General features: G+C 45.3%; 1 protein-coding gene across 2 annotated transcripts in view; it reads left to right on the top strand.

Moving 5' to 3' along the window:
• adgrl1a (adhesion G protein-coupled receptor L1a) overlaps nt 1–23,665 on the top strand; it is a 91,446-nt gene extending 67,781 nt beyond the window's left edge. For both annotated transcript variants that reach the window (XM_035180668.2, XM_047343776.1), the window contains 21 exons: nt 1,253–1,460; nt 1,684–1,948; nt 3,371–3,698; nt 5,297–5,593; nt 6,920–7,023; nt 8,367–8,552; nt 8,742–8,780; nt 10,541–10,721; nt 10,843–10,965; nt 11,910–12,118; nt 12,214–12,387; nt 13,003–13,212; nt 13,728–13,948; nt 14,255–14,321; nt 14,496–14,587; nt 14,750–14,918; nt 15,158–15,313; nt 16,794–16,890; nt 19,712–19,834; nt 21,255–21,272; nt 21,412–23,665. In XM_035180668.2, the coding sequence (XP_035036559.2) occupies nt 1,253–1,460; nt 1,684–1,948; nt 3,371–3,698; nt 5,297–5,593; nt 6,920–7,023; nt 8,367–8,552; nt 8,742–8,780; nt 10,541–10,721; nt 10,843–10,965; nt 11,910–12,118; nt 12,214–12,387; nt 13,003–13,212; nt 13,728–13,948; nt 14,255–14,321; nt 14,496–14,587; nt 14,750–14,918; nt 15,158–15,313; nt 16,794–16,890; nt 19,712–19,834; nt 21,255–21,272; nt 21,412–22,331 (4,187 nt within the window). In that variant the 3' untranslated portion in view covers nt 22,332–23,665. The remainder of the gene's footprint in view (nt 1–1,252; nt 1,461–1,683; nt 1,949–3,370; nt 3,699–5,296; nt 5,594–6,919; nt 7,024–8,366; nt 8,553–8,741; nt 8,781–10,540; nt 10,722–10,842; nt 10,966–11,909; nt 12,119–12,213; nt 12,388–13,002; nt 13,213–13,727; nt 13,949–14,254; nt 14,322–14,495; nt 14,588–14,749; nt 14,919–15,157; nt 15,314–16,793; nt 16,891–19,711; nt 19,835–21,254; nt 21,273–21,411) is intronic.
• The last annotated feature ends 514 nt before the right edge of the window (nt 23,666–24,179 follow it).

The raw sequence follows: 24,179 nt of genomic DNA, 5'->3' as shown, positions 1-24,179 counted from the left end.
ATGTATTACGCATGTTGGCGTGTGCATGTGTGTCCTCGTACAGTACGTATGTGTGTCTGTCGGTGCATCCGTGTGTGTTGTATGTCATCTGTGTCCAAAGGCCCCTGCAGCGTCCAATTAGTTCAGATATGCGTTCATTCATGGGGTGACCAGCAGGTGCCTGGTTCTGTCGCAACCCCACGCCAGAGAGCCACATAAAGAAATTGGCAGCACAGACGTGGGGACTCCTCAGCTGTTTTTATTCTGTAGTGCCTCCAACTCTCTCTCTCTCTCTCTCTCTCTCTCTCTCTCTCTCTCTCTCTCTCTCTCTCTCTCTCTCCGTTGCCGGGTCCCCTGTGATGTCAGGTGGCGAGGATGCCAGCAGCTCTCCTCATAGATCACCTGGCATGCCCAGTAGTCCCAGGGCACTCAGGCAGGGACACACAGCGTCAAACAGCCAATTTACACTCGTCCCCAGTGGATGACCTCCACCTGCCTAACGCAGACATCCAGTGTGTGGGTGTGCTTGGATACTGTAGTGTGTGTGAGGTGTCTTGTGTAATTTTATCTCTGTCTCGCTGTTGTTTTTTTGTCTGTGTTTGCTGTATGAGTGTGGGTGTATGGAGCCAAGTTACTGTTGCGGCGGACAGGGACGCCTGGCCGACCTCACATCTTTACCCCAGGATGCTTTTTTTTCTTGGAGGCATTACTCTTGACTGAGAGACAAATTTGAGTCCTAATAAAACAAGCTCCACAATTATTGTTTAACCACCCAGCAGCATAGCAGAGAGGCAGAGCCCTTTGAAATAAAAAATGCACAATCAAATAAAAAGTAGGCCAAGATGAATTAGATTAGAAACCACATTTAAGCCGTGGCGGCAGCCAGAAATCTCCCATTTATCATATCCAGACGCTTTCCCGACCACAATGCTGATGTTCTACAAATGAGCTTTTATATGTTCCTTCACTTTAAATCTGATAATGTACCTCACTTCACTCCCCCCTCCTCCCCACTGTCCAATTCTTTCCCTACTCTTTGTTCCCTTTTCAATTCCTAACTTACTCCTATCTACTCACATCTTCTTTCTGTCCCCTCCTCGTCCCTCTCCTGTTCTGTCTCCCATGGTCTTTGGCCTTTTCCTATTTCTTTTTCTCCCTCCCCTGCCGTTCCCATGATATGTTTAATTTTTACAATGCTTTGTTTTGATTTTCTATATCTTCCTTTTTCCCCCCTTCTCCTCCTCTCTGCGCCAACAACCCTCCTCTGCTCCAGTCTTTGTGTGCCCGGGGACGCTGCTGCGGGTGCAGGCCGCCAGCTCCCTGCAGGAGGCAGAGCACCAGGCAGGGGCGTGGTGCAAGGACCCGCTGCAGTCTGGGGACCGTCTGTACGTCATGCCCTGGACCCCCTATCGCACCGACATGCTGTATGAGTATGCCTCCTGGGAAGACTTCAAACAGAACCGAGCCACCACCACCTACAAGTGAGGGCGCCTCCCACTGTCCCGGATGATCAAATAGCATCTGTTCTTCTGTATTGATTTATTGTCTTTTGAGGTGGATATGGATGGGGATAACAGAATGGTTCCTCTGTGGTGTCAGCTCCCTCACCGTGAGCTCGTCTTGTAGGATTGTGTCGTGCAGAGTAAATAAATTGACTTGTTTTCTAGGAATTTCTCCACCACTCATGTGATTCTCTGTCAACAGGTTGCCCAACAGAGTTGACGGCACAGGGTTTGTGGTGTATGATGGGGCGGTATTTTACAACAAGGAGCGCACACGAAACATAGTCAAGTATGACTTACGGACGCGCATCAAGAGCGGCGAGGCCATTATCACAAACGCCAACTACCATGACACGTCTCCCTACCGCTGGGGAGGGAAGTCGGACATCGACCTAGCTGTGGATGAGAATGGCCTCTGGGTGATCTACGCCACAGAGTCCAACAACGGTCGACTTGTGGTCAGCCAGGTGGGCGAGCAGTGCTGCACAGACGGGGGATGAGATGTGGATTGTAAATGCAGGAGTGGATTAAGACACAATCTCATTTAACTCGCCAGATGAGAGGTCATATGTCACTCAGGAAAGACTTACTGTTCAGGTCACATAAGTGCACCTTCAAATGAGATACACAGCTCGTTGACCAGAAAAAAACGGGTTTGCATAGAAATCGAATTTTAGGCCTTATTTCAAATCCCATAATAATCAAAAAATAATCCTCTCTAGTGAGGAAAATATTTGATTTGTTTTTTTAAATGTGATGGAGCGTAGAGGCAACATGACCATTTTCTTTCTGTTAGGTTGCCTTCTTACTTGTACATGTACACATTGTTTTAATTTGGGATCTTAGGTCACAGTACTTCCTCACACAAACTCCAAATGTGAATATTTATATTCTAACACAAGCTGGTTCTTTGTTTCTCAACAAACAAAACTGCAACCGCGTTCCCACTTAAACAGAGTTCGAAATAATGTCTCGTTCCTGGAGACGCATCACATTTATTATCGCTATCTTTGACCTTACAGGGAAATTGTTTTTCAAACTGCACGAGTGAAACTATCCATCTAAAATATCAAAACCCTGCATGAGCGATGAGACTGTAGCATAACGGAGCGACAAAGTAATAAACGAGAAAGTGATCACTTTCATCATTAAGGAATTGTTTGGTTTCTGGGGAGCTTTATTATTTTTCCTATTTACTCGGAGAGCGGCAAACATCTGGAGGTCTGTTATGCCTCAACATACAGTTTGAAGGTATATTACACAGATGCAACATCGCGTAACTACAGGGAGAAAAAAAAATCTCTTCTCCGAAGCTGACGGTTTAATTACTTTTTAAATGTTTTTACAAGTGCTTATAAATCTGTGCTGCTGTAAGCTCGTGTAAACATGAGCAGCATGAGAAATAGTTTGCCGAGTCAGTGCTTTTTTTGAATAATGATATTAGAGACTTTATAGATGCTGAATTTGAACGTATAGTTTTGTTCATCCTGAAATTCATCTCTTTTTTTTTTTTCACCGTTAAGCTTATAGTCAGCGTCAAACTATAAAGAACTGGAAATAAAAGAATTTCAATAAATCAAATGTTAATATACATGGCAAACCGAAAATGTTGAAAAACACCCAAAGTGAAATAAATTCCGATCCGGATCCCACACCAAAATGTAATGGATTCTTTCCTGACCTATACCACATGCTTCCACCAAGTTTAGTGGTAATCCATCATGTAGTTTTTGCATAGTCCTGTGAAATAATATTCAAATGCAGAAGAAAACATAACATCCTTGGCGAAGATAATAAAAACAAAAAAGAGAAATTCCCCCAGAACCCTCCCAGTGTAATCGTTTGTTCTTTAAGCCTCGGCTGAGTTCCGATCTCCTCTTCCTCACCAGGTTAACCCTTACACCCTGCGCTTCGAAGGCACGTGGGAGACCAGCTTCGACAAAAGGATGGCGTCCAACGCCTTCATGGCTTGCGGCGTGCTTTACGCGGTGCGGTCGGTCTACCAGGACGATGACAGCGAAGCGGGCGGTGACCTGGTGATGTACGCCTACAACACTAACCACGGCCGCGAAGAGCCCGTCAACATCGCCTTCCCCAACCCCTATCAGTACATCTCCTCCGTGGACTACAACCCGCGGGACAACCAGCTGTACGTCTGGAACAACTACAATGTGCTGCGCTACCCTCTGGAGTTTGGACCACCAGACCCCACCACAGGTAAGGAGTGGTACTACAGACAGCACACAAACTCAGTGCGTGCACAGGAGTAACTTCTGTTGTTTAACTCTACACAACTGTGAGATGTTTTGCATTTGGAAATTGGTGCAGAAATACAATACACCCCCACAATTCCTTTTTGAGATGTAGGCTCAAGTGTTAAGCTAAGGTCAAGCTGGAGTCACCAATAATGTTTAAATATGTGATATTTAACAATTGTTCATTGATATTCATAAAAAGTAATAGATACAGTTTATATATTTTCTTGACTTGTGTTCTTACATTATTCAAAATGTTTCCAACAATGTTCAAACTCAGAGAAATCCATTATACATTCTTTAACGTCAGACAAGTTGGTATTAACATATTATTTTAACATTGATTTATTCCTCAAACCGAAATCACAGTTGACCTCCAATTGAGATTATCCTTTTGAAAAGATGTAAATCTCAGTTGATAGTTGATATAAAATTCAATCTCAACCTATCCGCGCTTATTTTAGACACTACAACAAATATTATGTATGAATTCTACATCAATAGAAATATTCTGTGTACTTTACATCAGTCAGTGTTTTCTTCCTGAAAATGATGTAGCATAGATTATGTATTTTGGTTATCAAAGATTTATACATGAAGAAAAATTCGGTTGTACTTCCAATGACAGTGTTTTTCTCTTTTGTGATTACTTTATATTCATAAAACATGAAATTATGAAGGGGAATCTGGAACGTGGTCGATTAGCGACAAACACGTTTTTCTGTTATATCCCCTGTGCTGAAACACATAATGATGCTTTTCTCTGGACCAGGGAAACGCTTCAAACAGCCCAATGCAGGAAGTGTTTGTGACTGCGTCATATCTGACATTTGGATGCCTCGGGTGCCAAATCCTTGTATTACCATCCAGCCATAGTTACAGTAAAGAGCGGCCTCTCAGGTTTGACTGCTGTAGCACTTCATATCAACTTCACCGTGTCATGGATAATGAAAAAGTCTTTCTGAAATGATAAGAGGGAGGATGAAACGAGAACAGCACACTGCATTTTGGCAGTCCATCAATATAAGAGGGAGGTTTGGATGTACTGTATATCTGAGCCGCATAAAGGCCTGTATGTGGCTCAGATTATGCCCAGAGAGAGACGAGGCAGAGACAGACTCCGCGTTTGATCAGTCTTCGTAGTTGTGATGTGTTGCTTTTATCTTGGCATTAGGTTTGGTTGTTAGTGATGGTGACTCCACTGATACATTTGATCAATTATTTACTTCTGCCTGACTTGTGATGATGCTTTCTCTCCATCTCCTCCCCTGCGTCTCCCCCTTTATCTGGAGAACAGGCTTTGAGGAGCTACAAAAAAAATGTTTTTGTCACCCCAGTTATTGTCGGACTAACTTTTGAACTCAACTTGTGAGAGGCGTCTTACTTTCACATGCATGTGTCCTTAACTCCCTTGATCTCCTTCTTTGGCTTTTGGCTCCGCAGCTCTCTAACAAATCCCTTACATCCTCTTATTACTCTCCAAACGTCTCTCACTCATTCGTAGCCTCTGACTCTAACTACGTCTCCTCTTCTCTCTGAATTGTTCTGGGGTTTCTTCAGGGCCTTTGACCACCGCCCAAGTGTCCACCACTGTTGCAGCCAGGCCGTTCACCTCCAGTGCCAGCCCCTCCACCGCCCGCCCTGTGTCGCCCACCTCGCGCCCAATCGGCTCCATCAACAAGCACCCCGATCTTCGACCAATCACAGCCACCGTGCCTGTCACCCGCCGGCCACCCCAGCCTCCTCCTCAAGGCCTGGAGCCCCATGTGTGCGAAGCGAAGCGGGTCCGTGGCGTCGACTGGCCCACCACACAGAGAGGAGAGACCGTAGACCGCCCGTGTCCCAAAGGATCTCTAGGTGAGGACGGCTGCATGTGTACATTCAAAAACATGTGTGCATTCTTTCCACTCTGTGAAACAAACAAGCATGTTTTTCACGTGTGCTCTCCCTGTTTGTGTGTGCAGTACATCTCCCTGCATGTACCCAAGCGATCAGCATGTTTGTGCTTTTTTTCCTTTCCCTTCTGTCCCTGCGTTGGTCCCACCAGCAGGCACAGTCCCTGTGGACTCGCAGATGAAAGCCCATCCTCCTCGAATGAAAGGCTCATCTCCCACAGAAACAGAGCTGATTGAAAATGGCGAATAATGAAATGAAAGGCTAGACAACACAGGGTTCACCTCCCTTCATGCTCGCTTCTATACCTCTAAACATTGCAGCCATCAAAAAGCAATCTTTAGTCACAGGGGGAAAAAAAAACCCGGCATCTTCCTCTTCGCTGCCTTTCAATGGTTCTGTATGTTCTCTCCCTGAGAACGGCAGTTACATCAAATTAGCAGCTGGCTTAATTGCCACATTTTGGCAGAGCTCTCAAACCCAATCTGTGGTCGATGGAATAGAGTATAGACAAAAGTGGGAGGGAATCAGTGGGAGAGAGAGAGAAAAACTGGGTATGAAATGCAACGCCACATCTGCTCTGATCCGTCTACAACTGTGAGGTATTTTTACTGCTTCTATCGCTCTCTCCCCCTCTCTCTCTCTCTGTGGTCTTGTTTCTCGTCTTTTCTCTGCCTCGTCTTTGTGACTTCACGTCGGGGGTTTTTTTGCGTTAGCAGCGGATAGACCCCTCAGTCGTTTTATCCCTGCTCAGTGTCCTTTCTCTGAACCCTCCTAACTAAACAGAAAAACCGAGCTGGAAACGAGGGCTGGTGGAAGGTGCTTCCCCTGTAGGTGTTTTTGTTTGACAGCGAAGGATCATACCTGATGTCTTTGTTGTGTGCAGAGTAAATGTAATGTGTGCCTATGTTCCTTTTTTAAATCCCTCCTTTTACAACATGAAAGCCTGTTTCCGCCTGTGCCATCTTCCTCCTCCTTTGCTCTTCCCTCCCTTTCCCACTGCCCTACCCTCCAATTATTTAACCTTTTCCACTTCTGGCCCATTTTCTCTCAGACTTTTTACTCCATCTCCTCCCTCCTTCTTCCCTCTCATCTTCACACACTAAGACTATTGCATTTTTAAAATTCATTTGATTCCATTTTTCCTGGGTAAAAAAAAAAATTGTCTTTGTGCTCATCTCTCTACTGCTCATTTTCTTCTGTAATTGCAGACACCTAACACTTATTATCTCTCCATTATTCCCCCCACCCGTCCTTCTCCACGTTTCTTCTCCCTGCACTCCTCTCCAGGTATCGCCTCGTTCCAGTGCTTGGCGGAGCAGGTCATGTGGAATCCACGGGGGCCTGACCTGAGTAACTGCACCTCCCCGTGGGTCAACCAGGTGGCCCAGAAGGTGAGACCTGCAGCCGTACCCCCTGGCCATGGGTCCGTCCCCTTCCTGTGCCCCACTGCCCCGACCATCCTCCCTGTCCACCTACACACACACATTAACATATCTCCAAGGCTGGCCTGATTAAAACACAGACTCATTTCAACTGGCTCTCCAATACAAGGCATCTGTTCTTAATACTTAATTAACTCTCTTTTTTTTCACTGATTTACATTAATTACAGCTAGGTTCAATTATTTTTTATGATTCAGGCGTCACAGCTTATAAGTTCTCTCTCTCCCGTGCTTCAGTTTCTCCATTTCAGTCTCATAGTGTGTTATGCCTGTGTAGTAAATAAACATCATGATCTGTAGATGCTACACTATGATTTTCACTGAGCTGAACTAAATAGTGTTATAATATACACCGTAGTACTCTGCTAAACCCGTAGTTTTGTCAGTGATTAGATTTCAGAGAGGTCCATATAAATGTGTATTTACACTGAAGTTAACTTATAATGAATGCGCCTACATTTCTGCAGGAGAAAAGTCAAACATTATTCAGCCCTGTTGACTTTCTTACATTTTTTTTTTAAAGTGTGTGGCAGGAATGGTAAGCATCATCACATTGGAAAAGTAACATCATTATAAGAATCCATTGTGCCAGTCTCCTATTGGCAAAAATCAATTGCAATTGCAAAGTGGTTGCTAAGGGTTCTGATTTGCAAGTGAAAACAGTTTATAAAAAATACAATTTGGTCCATACAAGGTCCATCTGTGTTCACAGTGATACCAGAAAGACCAATAATAAATGTCCTTTTTTCAGAGAGCGTCTGGGGAGATAGGATTACAGCACAAACAATATACACACTTTTTAACAGTTTTCCTGCAGCTTTGAATGGGACTCAACTCATCAAAGCGGATCTGTGACATCATTACCTCCCACTATGAGGTAATGGTTTCATCTGCACTTGATGGTTGGTAGTTAGCAGGATTACGCAAAAACAATTCAAACTGTTTTCCAGGAATTTTTGTTTCAAGGACGAAACCGTTAAAACTTGGTGGCGAACTGGAAGAGGGGGGTGGATCCATTTTTTCCACTTTCTTTAACATTGTGAGATTGGGTGTTTTGTTAGGAGCAAATGGTGCATGCGGCCTACCAAAATTTAAAAAGCAAGAAAAATGAGGCATTATTGCTTATTTCTCAGAGAATATATAATACATATTTACGGGACTGGTATTTACGAGTGTGTGCTATTTGTTGCAGATCCAAATAAAAATCTGGATCTAGTGGATTGAAGTATGCCGAGTGCCATTCTAGTTCTCATCGTATCACTGTTTGTTAACACGTGCACGTTCCATGTGCAGATAAAGAGCGGTGAGAACGCTGCCAACATTGCCGGGGAGCTGGTGAACCACACGCGGGGTCGGATCCAGGCCGGAGACGTCAGCTCGTCCGTGCGACTCATCGAGCAGCTGCTGGACATACTGGACGCCCAGCTTCAGGCCCTGAGGCCTGGAAACAAAGAGTCAGCTGGACGGAACTACAACAAGGTACGAGAAAGTCTAAACACAAGAATCACTCCCGCCCAGGCTACAGGCTGTTTAATTCAATCGTTACAAAAGAAGGCCGGGGTTGATGTGAATTCACCCCCCTAGTGCACATGCAAGGACGAGTGAGTTTTTAATTTACAGTTTCTGTGTTTAGCTATTTCATTCCAGCCTCTGTTTTGTCCCTTCCAGTTCCAGAAGCGAGAGCGGACCTGTCGGGCCTACATCCAGGTACCTGTTCTCTTTTATCTGCCTGCTTTACATGCCTGTGGAGGAGGAGGACTGCTCCATGACTTAAAATAATACGGGAAGATAAATCCTTGAGTAGACCAGGCTTGTAGATGAGATTCCTTTGGCTCACTGCTCTGTGTTATGATTTATATTTCCTTTGGAATCATCACTTATGGGATTTCTGGTTTGGTACAACTCCTGTGCAGTATTTAAACTCTGGTGTAGTATTTCCCAGGGCAGCGAAAGTTGATTTGTAGTTTTTCCTATTGCTCATGGTGTACACATCTTTGAATTGTTGGTTAAGCTTGTGTGGAAATCAACTGTCTGGGACAAATACCTTAGCTTTGTTTCACCGCCGTCGAGCCTAAAAGTGTAACATTGTGTTGCACAATAAGTTACAATATATGTGGCTCGGAGAAAATGCAATTTGACGATAGTACGAGAGGCATCAGTTTGTGTTACTCCACCCCTCTGTGCCTTTTCAATATTTGTGCAATATCTCTGGTTCTGAGAAGGCTGTAATCTAATATCATGAAAAGGCCTTGTGTATGCTTCTCTGTAATGATGAAATGCGGCACTCTGCAGCACACGGTCTTTTGTGTCTTGACCTGTCTGCAGCGCACTGTAATACGACACCGCATCTTCTGATCTCTGCTGGATGAAGTAAAGGCTGCTGCGTAGTATGTAACTCGACCATTATTTTTTGTCACTCGCTGCAAGCTAGCGCAGCGTGTTGCTCACCCGCCCACCCCCCCCGGCTGATCGGAGGATAAACCCCCAAACATCCTCCATCTTTGTCTCCAGCGGCGGGGTTCTGATGCCGAATTCATTTTGTTAGCAGCAACGCTCTTTATTCCATACAGCAGTCAATCCTTCATTTTGAGAGGCCTGAGCAAGAGAATTACATGATTCATCAGGCAGGCTACTCCAATAAATTGGATAGCTGATACAACCATCAAAATCGCCATTAAATGAATTGTAAGTGTGAAATAGAAGGGTAATACGTCTGTAATAAATCTAGTGCAGGAGAGTGGTGAGTTTCTAGGAAATTACAGATGGATAGTGGGGACTTTGTACTTTGAGCTGCTCTACTAACGCGCTCACACTACACAATATATAAAACGAATAATTATCAAGTAACAGGTAATAAACAGAGCAGGAACTAACGGATAATTTCTCACCGAAAGCTAATTATTATCTAATAGCACTTCCTGAGAAGAGACTGTTAATGGACCAGTGTCTAATAAGTAGTTACTAGATATCTGTGAATCTGCACACTAATCACTTTCTTAAGGGACTGTTCTGTGTCATTTAGTACACTCAGCATTATGCACTAATTGGCACAAACCAATGAGTAATCATTACTGCCTTATTACCCTATTACGAACATATTACTCTCGTGTGCAGTTGTGTATCATGGTAAATGGTCGCTCGCAATACTTCGCGATTAATGAATTTTAACTGGGAATGAGAACGAGTCTAAAAATGGCTAACGGCTAAAAGATATTTCTAAAGATGAAAAGATATATTTAATTTATATTTGTTGAAAAACATCCTATATTTTTTAAATATTGATTAATGAAAAAATTTGGGTTAATGGAAAAAAAGAGAATGTATTGTGTCTTGGATATCCACTGTGACCACATAGAAGCTGTCCATTAATTATCAGTTATTTCTTGGTTTCTTCTATTACTAGTTCCCGGATGCGTACTTTGCTGTAGTATTTTCAGTGACAGTAACAAGTGTCCTCTACTCGACAGGCGGTGGTGCAGACAGTGGACAACTTACTGCGTCCCGAGGCCCTGGAGTCGTGGCAGGACATGAACAGCACAGAGCAGGCTCACACTGCCACCATGCTCCTGGACGTCCTGGAGAAAGGAGCGTTCCTGCTGGCCAACAACATGTACGGGAATCGCTTTTCCGATCGAACGCCCAGCATTGGTAAGAAAATCCGAAAGAAAGAGAGTTAAATATGGTGAATGTGTTGGATTAACGGTCTCTAGGGTGTGTGTTTGGGTCTTCTTCATGTAGTTTTTTCCGTGTGCTGTGTTTCCACCACCAGACCTCGAGGTGCACGTTCTGAACACAGAGATGGACCTGCAGGACTTGTCCTTTCCACAGAACTACGCCAGCGACAGCACCATCCAGCTCTCAGCCTCCACGATCAAACAGTACAGCCGCAACGGTCAGCAGCCCCCCCCCCCTGTCCTCACCCCGGCGACTAAAACGAGAAATTGCACCGTCCTGTGCAGCCCACTCTCTCATGTTGACATTTGCATTTTCGTGGAAGCTTAAAACAATCTGCATGCACTTGACTAAGTTAGTGGCTCATAATAATAGGCTAATCAGATTAACAAAAGCGCTGAGACAATTTCTTTTCCTGATGGTTTCTTAACAGCGGTCTTAATAGAATAGCTGGGGAGGCGTGTAGATTACAATCGGCCCCAGTCTGACAGAGCAATCTCAGCACTCCCTCTCCTCCCCATTCCATCCGCTCGCTCCGTCTCTCCGCCATCTTATCCCCCTCTCTCATCTCTCTTGTATCTCCCCCCCCACACACACACACACACACACACACACACTTACACGCACACCCACACTCCCCCCCTCGTCATCCCCCACGCCGCTGCTCCCTTCCTCCCGCCGTGGCCCCTCATCCCCTACCCCTCGCTCTTCTGTTCTGTCTCCACTCGGCTCTGCAGTGGGAACGAGATTAGAATGATTGAAACAAACGCACATGAAATATTCATATGGAATAATAAGAGATCTGTGAATGCTTGAGGGATGAATGTTCCATTGCCCTCCACATTAAATCTCTCTCTCTTCCACCAGTCAAAATGAAACGGTCCTTACCATCATTCTAACCTTCACTAACTCTCTCTCTCTGTCTCCCTCTTGCTCGCCCTGTCACTCCCCACTCTCTATCTCTGTCACTCTTGCTGCCATTACCATATTATTCTCCCATTTCTGTATCTGCTCTTTTTTCTCCCCCCGTTCCTCCCCCTTTATCTATGTCTCCCTTTTCATATATAAAAATCGGCTTCCTTTTCTTTCCGCTCTTGTTCTCACATTCTCTCTCTTTCGTTCGCTTCTCCTTCATCTTCCCGCTCTCTCCCCCTCCATATGCAGGACAAGTCAAGGTGGTGTTCGTCCTCTATAAAAACTTGGGATCCTTCCTGTCCACTGAGAATGCCACCGTGAAAATGGAAATGGAGGGGCCAGGCCATGATAAGAAGCGGCTGGCAGTCAACTCCCACGTAATCGCGGCCTCAATCAACAAAGAGTCGAGCAGAGTGTTCCTCACGGAGCCGGTGATCTACACCCTCAAACATCTGGAGGTGACGTACTTCAGCTTTTATCGTGCTTAATTTACCTCCTCACACACACACACACACGTTTCCCGTCATCCCTCCTGTTTTTCTTTCTCCCTCAGATGGAGAATTATTACACTCCAAACTGCTCCTTCTGGAACTACTCGGAGCGCTCCATGACGGGGCAGTGGTCGTCGCAGGGCTGCCGGCTGCTGGACTCCAACAGCACGCACACCACCTGCTCCTGCAGCCACCTCACCAACTTCGCCGTGCTCATGGCGCACCACGAGCCCGACGTGAGTAAACAGGGGCGTGGCAGACGCGCGGTTAAAATGGAAGCCGGGTAATTTATGCAGACGTTCAGTCGGGCGAGTATTAGCGTTCGCTCTCTCTCTGTCACACAGACACACACGCGTGCACATTAATGTACCCTCTCAAGGCTGACAAGCTCTTTGTTTTGAATTTTCTCTTTCCCTTCTTTCACTCTGACGGGAAGGCGCACGCTTACAAATTCATGTCCCGCTACTTCTAGCTGACATTCACATGAATTTGAATGTCATGTATTTTTTTTTTCCGGATGTCTTGTCTCTTGTCTCTACACTTTAGCTCCTTGCATATATTTACAAATATTAAATAAAGCAATTTTGCTCTTTTTCTCCCCCTCCCCCTCTTCTGTCTATCTATCCCCTATTGTTTCTTCCTTCCACTGTTGTCCCGTCCATCTTCATCCTCCTCCTCTACCTCCTCCTCCCGTCCTGCTGTCATTCCAACACTTTGTCCTCTATTTTTACCTCTGATTCATTTTTTTTATTCTTTTATCTGCCCCCCATCCCTCATTTTCTTCCCTCCCATTCCCCCTCCACACTCTCAAACGCTCCACTTTCATTCACCTGACTCTCTCCGGACCTCAGTACCAGGGGCGCATGCATGAACTGATCCTGTTTGTGATCACCTGGGTGGGGATTGTCATCTCCCTGGTGTGTCTGGCCATCTGCATCTCCACTTTCTGCTTCCTGCGGGGCCTGCAGACCGACCGCAACACCATCCACAAGAACCTCTGCATCAACCTCTTCATCGCCGAGCTGCTCTTCCTCATCGGCATCGACAAGACGGAATACCACGTGAGTTCTTTGCCACGTGTTCGTCTGATACCTGCCAAGGATTTTTTCGATTCTCAGTCATTAATGGGGTTTTGTCCGATTTCTCTGAAAGGAAATGTATCGCTCAGTTTTAGTGCTTTACAGCCGAACGTCCTTTTCTCCATTAACACAAGATTAGGTTTGTTTTTATAGATTCCAACCTGAAAATGTCACTGAAAGCATACAGCACCACACAACTTTTTTTATTGAAAGGTGACTATGAAACTGCCATTAGATTTCTCTGTTAAACATTTACCGCACTAAGTAATGAATAACCACTCAATAATATGCAGAGCCATTCACCCAGGGGAAAGCTTTTCATTTTTCCCCTCTGTGAATTTCCAAAACTACAACCAGATTCAGATTCTGCTCTGTCCCCTTCGGTTTCTCACTCAGTTAGAGGCCTTGATCGTAACTGTTTCTCCCTCTTCATCTTAATATTTCTGTTCCTCATCCTCCCCCCTCCTCTCTGCTCTCTCCCTGGCTGCTTCCCTCAGATCGCCTGTCCCATCTTTGCTGGCCTTCTGCATTTCTTCTTCTTGGCTGCCTTCTCCTGGATGTGTCTGGAGGGTGTGCAGCTCTATCTCATGCTGGTGGAGGTCTTTGAGAGCGAGTACTCCCGCAAAAAGTACTACTATCTGTGCGGCTACTGCTTCCCTGCACTGGTGGTGGGCATCTCGGCGGCCATAGACTACAGGAGCTATGGGACCAAGAAAGCGTACGTGTGAATTCAGGCCTTTTGCACCTGCAGATTGAGAAGTAGGATTATGCTATTCCCCCAGCTGGAAATGTAATATGCAGTGCTGTGTAAACGGCTCTTGCACCTCCCCGCGGACTGGCTTTTCTGAACGCACTTAGCCAAAGCCTGATGATTAGCCCTCATATGATAATCCGCAGAGACAGGGAAATGGTGTGTGCATGCCTGCCATTGTGTGTGTGTGTGCATGCACACGTCTGTGTTATGTGTGTGTTTGTGGTAAGCTGAGCTGCGTGTAACACTCTCCTCTCCTCTGTGTCACTCCAGATGCTGGCTGCGAGTGGATAACTACTTCATCTGGAGCTTCATTGGACCTGTTTCATTTGTTATTATGGTATTTGCTCTTCTATCAAACAGTATTACTCCCCCTCCTCCTATCTCGATATCACGCAGTTAAAACAAACATATTTTGCCATGCTCGATTTGTGAGGTTATTAATAGTGTTTTTTGCAGCAGGCGGCAAAGTTCACCGAGTATTCATGTGATTCTCCAAATCTTCTGTCCCTAGCTCAACCTCATTTTCCTCATAATCACTTTACACAAGATGGTTCGCAACTCCTCAGCACTCAAACCTGACTCCAGCCGCCTGGATAACATTAAGTGAGTTCAAGTTAATCAAGTAATAAAACTAGTTTTATTGATGAATTTTTTTGCCAGAAAAATAACTGCATGCTTAAAAAAAACTCACTGTCCGGTGGATTATTCAGTTTGTCTCTGCTCAGGTTATCTGTGTGCTAACATGTCTTCGTCCACGTCCATCAGGTCATGGGCTCTGGGGGCCATTGCTCTGCTCTTCCTCCTGGGCCTGACGTGGGCCTTTGGTCTCCTCTTTATCAACGAGAACACGGTGATCATGGCGTACCTCTTCACCACCTTCAACGCCTTCCAGGGCATGTTCATCTTTATCTTCCACTGTGCCCTGCAGAAGAAGGTAACGATACAAGACTAGTGTTGGATGGATGGATGGATGGATGGATAGTAGGTGGGTGGATGAACGGATGGATGGATGGATGTTCAGATTGATTTCATTAAATACCTTTTGCTGTAACTGTGCGATAAAAGCCTCGGTGGCTCCACATTGGGTCCAGCCTCTTGAAACTAAGTGTTTGTGTTTACGAGTGGCTTTACAACCTGCCACTGTTGTTGACTTTTTTTTTTTTTTTTGTACAGGTCCATAAGGAGTACAGTAAGTGTCTGCGTCACTCCTACTGCTGTAGCCGTACCTCCACCACCAGCTCCCACGGCTCCCTGAAGAACTCGGGCCTGCGTGCCAACAACCGCTACTACAGCGGCAGCCAAGCTCGCCACGCAGCGGCCCACAGACAGGTGCAGGCAGGACAGACTCACACACAAAATGACAGCGCGCACACAAAGCAATACACACTCGATCCAGGCACATTTGGTTTTTGTCTTTATTAAAATCGTATTTCTTGAGATCGAATGAAAAGTAAGACTGGATGTGCACCAATGATTTTACTTGATTAGATTTCAGATTTTCTTAATTCATTTTTCTTGAATCAAATGATTTTATTTATCTATCTATCCATCCATCCATCTATCCTTCCATATATTTATTTTGTTTGTTTGTTAGAAGTCTGTTGTGTAAGACTCTGAGGTACAAAGTGAGTTTATCTGTCGGGAGTTTGATTGCCGATCAATACCAATGACTCATCCATTACTTTGCGCAGCACTTGAATTTACTTACTTAACTTTCAGTCCACAGTCATGTTGTTTTCTCCAGTGACAGAGCGGAGAGCAGCGAGTGAAACGTCACTGCTGCTCTGCAATTTACTCTCAATGACAAAGCAGTATTTAAGTGTGTTACATGTGGTGATATTTGATGTGTTCACTACGTGGTTATGTTGAAAATCTTGTCTGATCAGGCAGTTTACACTCTCATTTTATCCATTAGTGGCAGTCCCTGTGCTTTACAGAGTAGATGACTCATTAATAAAATTAAAAAATATGTCTTTTGACGGCCATGTGCAAAATAAAGGCAGGAAGTACTGTACATGCTGGTGTATGTGTAGTGGCACAGACACACGATGGAGTCCTGACCAGACACGGATTTTAAATGGAAAGATAAACCAACTTATAATTACAAGTTATTAACTGAAAACATATTAAGGGTTTTGAGGTGTGTTAGTCAGTATTAGTGGGTCAGCAGATGGATGGTTGTTCATGAGCCATGACATAAACTGGAGAAACACTGATTTTAAACAGAAAGATATTAAATTAACTACAACTCATATCATATAAAGAGACCTGATCCAGTCATCGCTCTGGCACCATGTTTTCTTCTGCTGGTTTTTACACCGTACAACACTGTTCATTCATTTATCATACTAACACTCATCCACCTGCCGACACACTGATACTGACTAACGCGCCGCACAGCCACAATATGTCATAATTAACTTATTAATAAACTTTCTGTTTAAAGTCTGTGTTTATCCCATTTATATCATGGCTCATGAGCCGGGTCACGACATCAGTTATTCCTCACAAATGAACAAACACATTTTCAATGAGACGCTTGCAAATTACAATTGCATCAGCGATCATGTCTTACACATCTCTGGTTTATTATCACCTCTCGTGACATGACACCGCTGCGTGCCCCCTTTACCCGGCACCTCTCTCTTTTTATCTGACATGTTTGTCTATTGTTCTTTGTGGATTAGAGCGAGCCCCACAGTTTTGATTACAGCAGCCCCACTGAGTTACAAAGTCTACCCACTGTGCTTCTATATTTAACTTGCTTTCTGTTTTTCTGCCACTCACTGCGCTCTGCTCCCTCTTCCAGAGTCGCATCCGCAGGATGTGGAACGACACGGTTCGGAAGCAGACAGAATCTTCTTTCATGGCGGGAGATATCAACAGCACCCCGACACTCAACCGCGGTGAGGCCTCGCCTTATTTCTGCTCTGCTTCCTCTTCGTTAACTTCTACACACTCACACTCACCCCAAAATTCTGACGTACTTGTGTGTAGTGTAGTGTGTGTAGTGTACGAGACACAGCTGAGCAAAAACAAATCATGAGAATAGAGTGGACAGATTAAAGCAAAGCACGGCATCATTATTCACTGTTAAATGTGTGTATATGACAGAATGAAGGATAATGAAATACATGCTCACATACGGGTTTATAAGGTTAATTAATGGTTCAGATTGCCTTACAGCCAAATGGAAGTTAGTAGCAACAATAGCTTAATTTGGTTTAAGGCTGCTTGATGGATGGTGGGTTTCAGTTTGCTAACTCCTGTTACTGTAATTAAAGCAGATTTAAGTGCATCTACAATTTTAAGTATTTAAAAATAATGATGAGTAATAAGAAAGAGGCTCTGAAGCCATTTAACCATATCTAAGATCACATGTGTTACAGGCTATAATTATTTTTCACTCGCTGCCTTTTTTAACAAAATAGTGTTTCATCTCGTCTCGCATTTAATATTGTGTCTTCAATTTTAAATTGCGATAATGACAAAGAGGTGTCCTGGTGTCTTTACATTTGTTGAATTTCCATAAAAGACATTTTTTCCTTTTTCCAATAATATAGGTTTGGTTTGTACTTTGTAAAAAATATGTTATTATATAAAAATAAGTATAATTTCTACACAAAATCCACAGAAATCTTGTTGTGCCTGACCAAATATCAGATAATTGCTGGTGCTGTGACCATAATTATAGCAAAATATTATAATATAAGTGGACTGTGACTTAACCTGACACTGACAGCCCTAGTTTAAATTCTTAGACTTTTGTACCTGCACTGAATCGATCACATCCAAACAAACGTCCATATATTCTTAGCCAGAAAGCAGTGACGCATGCAGCCGGCTCTAATAGTGCTCAGTGCATTGTGGGCACCAGGCATTATTTGAAACCTGCAGAAGTTTCAAAACGTGTGTGAAGTCACTGATTGTGTTATTCTCAGCAACTGGTGGCATCACCACCCGCCGCCATCAGTGACACGGAGACGATGGAGGTTGGCTCGGGTTTCCGGTTTCAGGAGGGGGCGTTGATGATGACACAGAGGCAGCAGCTAAATCAGCCATCGTTCTCTATGCTAATTTCATCCATTTGGTTTTTAATGAACTGATTAGCGTGTGAGCGAACAGGGGGTAATTATTCTAATTGAGGAGAGTGACAGAAGCAAGGCAGGGGGTGAGGAATAGGGGTGCAATGAGTGAGCTGAATGGATGAGGTGTTTGTATTTGCGTGTGTGTGTGTGTGTGTGTGTGTGTGGCGGGGCTGTCGGGTCGGGTCGGTTTTCGGGGGGGGCTTTTTCGTCACGATAGAGCAATCACCGGGCCTGAAGGAGACACACAATGTGGATCGTTCCATGTTGCGCTGTCAAACCCAAACAACTGTGCCGTGAAGCCTTCATTTTCTGTGCTTCCCGAGAAAAAGTTTGCCAGTTCACAGAAAGTGGAAGAGGAAGGGGGAGGGAGCGGGGGAGGGAGGTAGGGAGGAGAGGAAAAGAGAGACATAGAGAGGAGCGCTATCATGGAGGAGTAATTAAAGAGGCTGAATATGGAGGAGAAACACTGCGTCGTTATCACTTGCATCTCGGATCTCTTTGATTTCTCCACTTTACTTCTTCATGAACTGCAAATCTCTTCCTGATAATGGTAATGTGTCCACAAGACATGGAGTGTATACGCACACAGACAAACACACACACACACACACACACACACACACACACACACACACACACACACACACACACACACACACGCGGCCTCCCATGATTCCCCTTGCCCTACTTTTTCTTTCCACTTCAAGCTAGTTCCTTTAATTTCCTACAGGATATTCCTATGAGATACAGACAGGCTGCTAATCCCAACTAATTTGGTGGTGTTTGAAAAAATTCTGGCAGGAGGAACTGACGAAATGTGGTTGAGTCAAGACACAGCAGGGCGAGCCAGAGAATGGAGGGAGAGGGGTTTGTGCCGGCGTGCCAGAGAGACGGACAGGGGGAAGTGCAGGAGGATGGAAAATGACAAATAAAGAGCCGTGCCTGAGCGCGTATATTTCATTTTTTCTTTTTCTCGAATTCCCTGCTCCCTTGCTGTGTGATGAACGGTAGGCGTGAGACCTGAAGGTTGCACTTTGCCTTGGACCACTCTCCGTCATGCTGTCCTATTTTTAATTTCATGGCATTTCTATTCGACTTGCCTCAGGCTGGAGCCATACATGGGCATTATACAACATTCCCAGTGTGCCATTTCTTTGAATTATATTTGTCTTGTGGTGGCATTCACATTTCCCTGTGAAATTAACTGTGTTTCAATGGCTGCACCCCTAGACTACATAATGGCATGCATTACTGTTCTCCCCCATCTGACTACAATGTCAGGAGCCAAAGGGGGGGGGGGGGGGAACTGCATGGCAATGCTCCACACAGTACCCTTCCCCTGCAATTGTATTTTTACTCAAAGGTTACAATCACTAGGCATAAACATTGAGGAGAACAGTGTAAAATGCATTACCCTATAAAGCATCAGCATAACAAAAATAACCCCATTTGAATAAACAGTAAATATTTCTGTGATTCCAGATGTTATTACTGGAGTCTGGAAATGTGAGTTTCTGAATATTACACCTATTGTGTGCAGCATTTCTGCGCGGGCTTGCTTTGCATACACTTGAGGCAAAGATAAGAGCTTGTTTATGATTATATTCATCGTTTTTTTTTTTTTTTTATGTTTGTGCAGCAACCATGGGCAACCACCTCCTGACAAACCCAGTGTTACAGACTCGCACTGGTACCTCTCCTTACAACACTCTGCTGGCTGAGAGCTTCACCCCGCCCTCACCTGGCGTCTTCAACTCTACCGGTTAGCTCCTCGTAAACACTCCAGTGTGTGTGTGCATGTCCTGACAGCACATGAGTGTGGATGCAGTGTGCTCTCCCGTAGCTGTCCTTCTGTCTGTTACTCTGTCAGTAGTCTGGCATGGTGTACACACACTCGCTTCTGCGTTTGAGTGCTTGCACATGTGTGTGCATGTGTGTGCATGTGTGTGAGAGAGACAGAGACAGCCGTGTTTGTGTGTTGTTATTTCAGCCCGTGGAGCTGTCAGACAGATTCACAAGCCTCAGCAGAGCAGTGCCAAACACTGCCTATAGCCTAACCGGCCATCTGGTTAGATCTCAAATCTTCATGAGAACAGCCACAAATTGATTAGAAGTTTAGCTACAGTTGTGGCTGCCAGAAATCTTGAGGACGGTTTTCATGTTCCTGGGCAGGAGAAGTAGTCGGCTCAAATCACGACAGCCACAGAAAGGGATCAGACAGCTCAGTGGCCAGGGACGGTCCATCTGGATGTAGGTCGGTCGGAGTGCTCCCTGTATGTGTGTATGTGGAGAGTGGGGCTATTTAAACAGCCTGATAGCTGTTTTATAACATTCCGCATCCCCATTGCATTCTTCGGATGTCTGTAATTGCTGCATTAGACATATTTTGGTAATTGCCCCATGACCAATATTTACTTGGTACGAGGGAGCCACGGCTGTGTGCGGCTGATCTCTGGCTCTGCGTGCGTGCGCCCGCAGAGTTTCTGGCCTGGTGTCTGAGGACCGAAATTTAAGGCAGCGTTTCTGCTAAATATTTTAAATCCTCTCCGCACAATACGTCAAGCCTGATGGCCACGGGCCTGGCAGCCGAGACATTTTTAGAAGAGAGTGGGAGAGGAAGCAGGGAGAGCACTTCATTAGAATGTCTAATTACCCACACCACCAACGAATAAGAGCGTTGATTAAAGTCACGCCGCACATTGAATTTTAAAAACGAACATGCCTCTGTTTGGGTGGCTGTGGCTGTGGCTTTGCCGTGCGACGGTAATGTGGTAGCACAACATATTATCTTGCAAAATAAACATGACTGCTACTGTACAAGGTTTTGCATGAATTATGTATGCGTCTAGGTATCACTGACAGTAGTAAATATATATCCTGTATCCTGAGTATTTACTGTGGCTTGGATGTAAATGTTGGAGGAATATGGTGTCAGAAAAAACAGAAGCAAATCTGCATAAATCAAAGTTAATGTGAGCGTGTGTGTGCCTTTGGGAGTTTGGAGGTTGCATGTGAGAGAAAGACATAGAGAACAGAAAGGTGGCGAATGGACAAGGATATTTTTTTATTCTGTTAATGGTTCCGCTTTAAAAGAAATACATTAAGTTAATGTTGCACCATTAAAGAACACTTACTTATCTTTCCTTTTATTCACTCCACATGACTTTCTCTGGGATGCACAGGAACCTTTCGTGATCCAAGTAAGTACAAATCATTGTCGGATTCACCAAGTTACATTTTACTATTAGGTATTTATTCTTTTTCTCCTACTGGCATGTAATTGTGTCTGTATAACAATTTCAAAACCCTCTGTCTGCTGTTTCTCTTGTTTGGGTCCAGAGACCACATTATCCAAGGCCCGCGACCCCTGTGGGATGGAAACCCTGCCCTTGAATGGTAACTTCAACAACAGCTACTCCCTGCGCAGTGGCCCAGGGGGTGGAGGCGGTGGCAGCTGTGACTTCCTAGGTGGTGGTGGAGACAGTCCGCCGCCCCTCCTCAATCCCCGCAGCTCGGAGGCCCTGGGCGGTGGAGGCATCCGACGAAACCTCTCCGACGCAGCAGCCTTCGAGAAAATGATCATCTCGGAGCTCGTGCATAACAACCTGAGGGGTGGTGTCGGAGGAGGGAGTGGAGGAGGTGGAGGTGACGTCGGGGATAGAGTCTGTGGCAGCCTGGCCAGGGGACGTCCTCACGGTGGGGTCGGTCGGGGGACAGTCGTAGCTGGGACAGAGTCGTCTATGGGCATGGATGAAGACGAGGACTTTATGAGAGACGGGCGGCAGCGCACCCCGCAGGATGTGGAGCTACTTTATAAAGCTCTGGAGGAACCCCTGCTGTTGCAGCGCGCCCAGTCGGTCCTCTACCAGAGCGACCCAGAGGAGTCAGAGAGCTACACGGCCGACCTCACTGAGAGCCTGGGCCACAGCGGTCACAGTGGCCAGAGTGCAGGCGGTCAGGCAGGCAGCAGAGCGCCAGACTCCCCTGCCCGTGACTCCCTGTACACCAGCATCACCAACCTGCGAGACTCACCCTACCCTGACAGCAGCCCTGAGCCCCTGGAGGTGGCGCCCCGCTCAGCTCAGCCCCCTGAGGAGCTGTACTACTCCTCCGGGAGGCCTGCCCTGGGCTCTCGTGGGGCCCCCATGCAGACCTTCTACCAGGTCCCAGCCCGGAGACCGAGTGGGGAGGGGCACCAGGCTCAGGAGCTTGCCCACAATGAGGGAGACGGACAGATGCAGCTGGTCACCAGCCTGTGACTGAAACCTGGGAGAGGAAGTTGGGGACTATTGTGATGGCCGGAGCCGCCTCCCAGCACGCCTCGTGCTTGCATCTCTCCACTTTCTGCTTGTTTGGTTGCCTTTCTTTCTCTTGACATTTATTTAACTAACAGATGAGCAAACAGAGTGACCTTCAGGGGAAGTCGTGGCTGACTCTGCAGAAGCAGCCTTTGTCTTTAACCCTCCTCTGTCTTATGGAGATGAGTGATGGGTGTGTTTCCACTAAGCATTCATAAACTCTCTCCAAACCCAGTCCTCCCCTGTTCTTTTGGTACCCTAAGGCCAAGTCCAGCACTCTGAATGTACCCATCCACCCCCTTTACCTTCAGATATTTCAAAACTTTAAAACTTTGTTAAAGTTTTTTTTATGTAATATCTCCTCAGACCTGCCTCCGGAGATGGGAATATCATTTTATATTGTATCTTGTTTCCCTTTCTTACCATCCATAGGTCTTTTTGGAGTCATTATTTGATAGGAGTAGTTAACTGTGGAGACTGGGAATATAGTACACTATTATAACCTAAAAGTGTCTCACAGAAAGCTCTTCATTGTTGCCAAAAATATCTTTTATTGAGCCAAAACAGAAACTAGAACGCTCACAAGGCAAGCACGCACACACACGCAGACACACACACTCACACACACTCATCCAGAAGTGCTCATTACTGAACATCAAAAGTGAAAACAGTACTCCGTCTAGGTAAAAGGGAGCAAGAGCTTTCGTCCCAAGCTGGCAGTGGGAGTTGATTCAGTGTTGCCTTCATCTTCTCCTGCGATGAATCGACGGTGGACAAAAGTGGAGTAGAGGCAGAGACGGAGACTGAGGAGGTGCGGCCCCGCCCTCCCAGAGCAGGAGAGCCTGCCCCCATATAGACTGGCCGGTCCTCTCCCCGTTCTCTCTGGTTGTTTGCTTTAGGCATTCGAAAAGTCAAGTGACTGCCTTGCTATTGTTTTAAAGAGAGTATTCAATTTGTCGACTTGAGGTCTGCATCCTCCGGGGGCTGCAGGAGCAGACTGGTGTCACCCCCCCCCCCTCTTCTTTGCTGTTAGAGCCTAGACAGTCGAAGTGGACTTGTTTCCTGTGTGTGGCTGCGACAACCCAAGACTGTAAACGTCGCGAACGCACCGGTCGACCAATTGGTATAACCGTGTACATAGGAACCACACATGAATTTACTTTATTCCTGCTATGTAAATAGAGACACCAGATGATCAAAAGCAACAAAAAGTAACAAATACTATGAAAAATGACTTCTTGTACTGCAACAGCCGAAAGAAAAAAATAAAAATGTTTTGGAGTTTGTGACCTGAATGATGCACTCTCTCTCTCTCCCCTGTTGCCCGATCTCTCGCTCGCGCTCCTCCGAGCCCCAGCACTCTGCCATTCAGAGAAATTCCTTATTGATCCAGTGGAGAGAGAAAGGCAGAGAGAGATTATAAGGTGGAGTAGATTTTTATTTATTCAAAAAAAAAAATGGAACAAAAAAAAAAAAACCTGGCACAGTTTTTATGTAATATAATCCATAACATGTTGTTAATGTTTGACCTTTGACATTTCCAGGGTGGAATTTGCAGAGGGGAGGGAGGGGGTGTGTGTGTGTGGGGCGAGCGAGATAGACGTCAAATGTCATACTGTGCCTCGCAAGCATGGTGAAGCATTGTGGGTTAACAACAGCATCCATAAAGTGGTTTGGTTTGTTCTTGTATTATTTTGGGGATATAACCAGATTACATACTTTTAATAACATGGGTTCAAGCATGTATGATAATGAGTTTTGTTTTGCTATCAGAGAATATTGCATTTTGCTGTTTCTTAAAGATAGTTT

Source organism: Hippoglossus stenolepis, chromosome 16, assembly GCF_022539355.2.
Source record: "Hippoglossus stenolepis isolate QCI-W04-F060 chromosome 16, HSTE1.2, whole genome shotgun sequence".
NCBI lineage: Eukaryota > Metazoa > Chordata > Actinopteri > Pleuronectiformes > Pleuronectidae > Hippoglossus > Hippoglossus stenolepis.
This window is presented reverse-complemented; position numbering and strand designations above follow the sequence as displayed.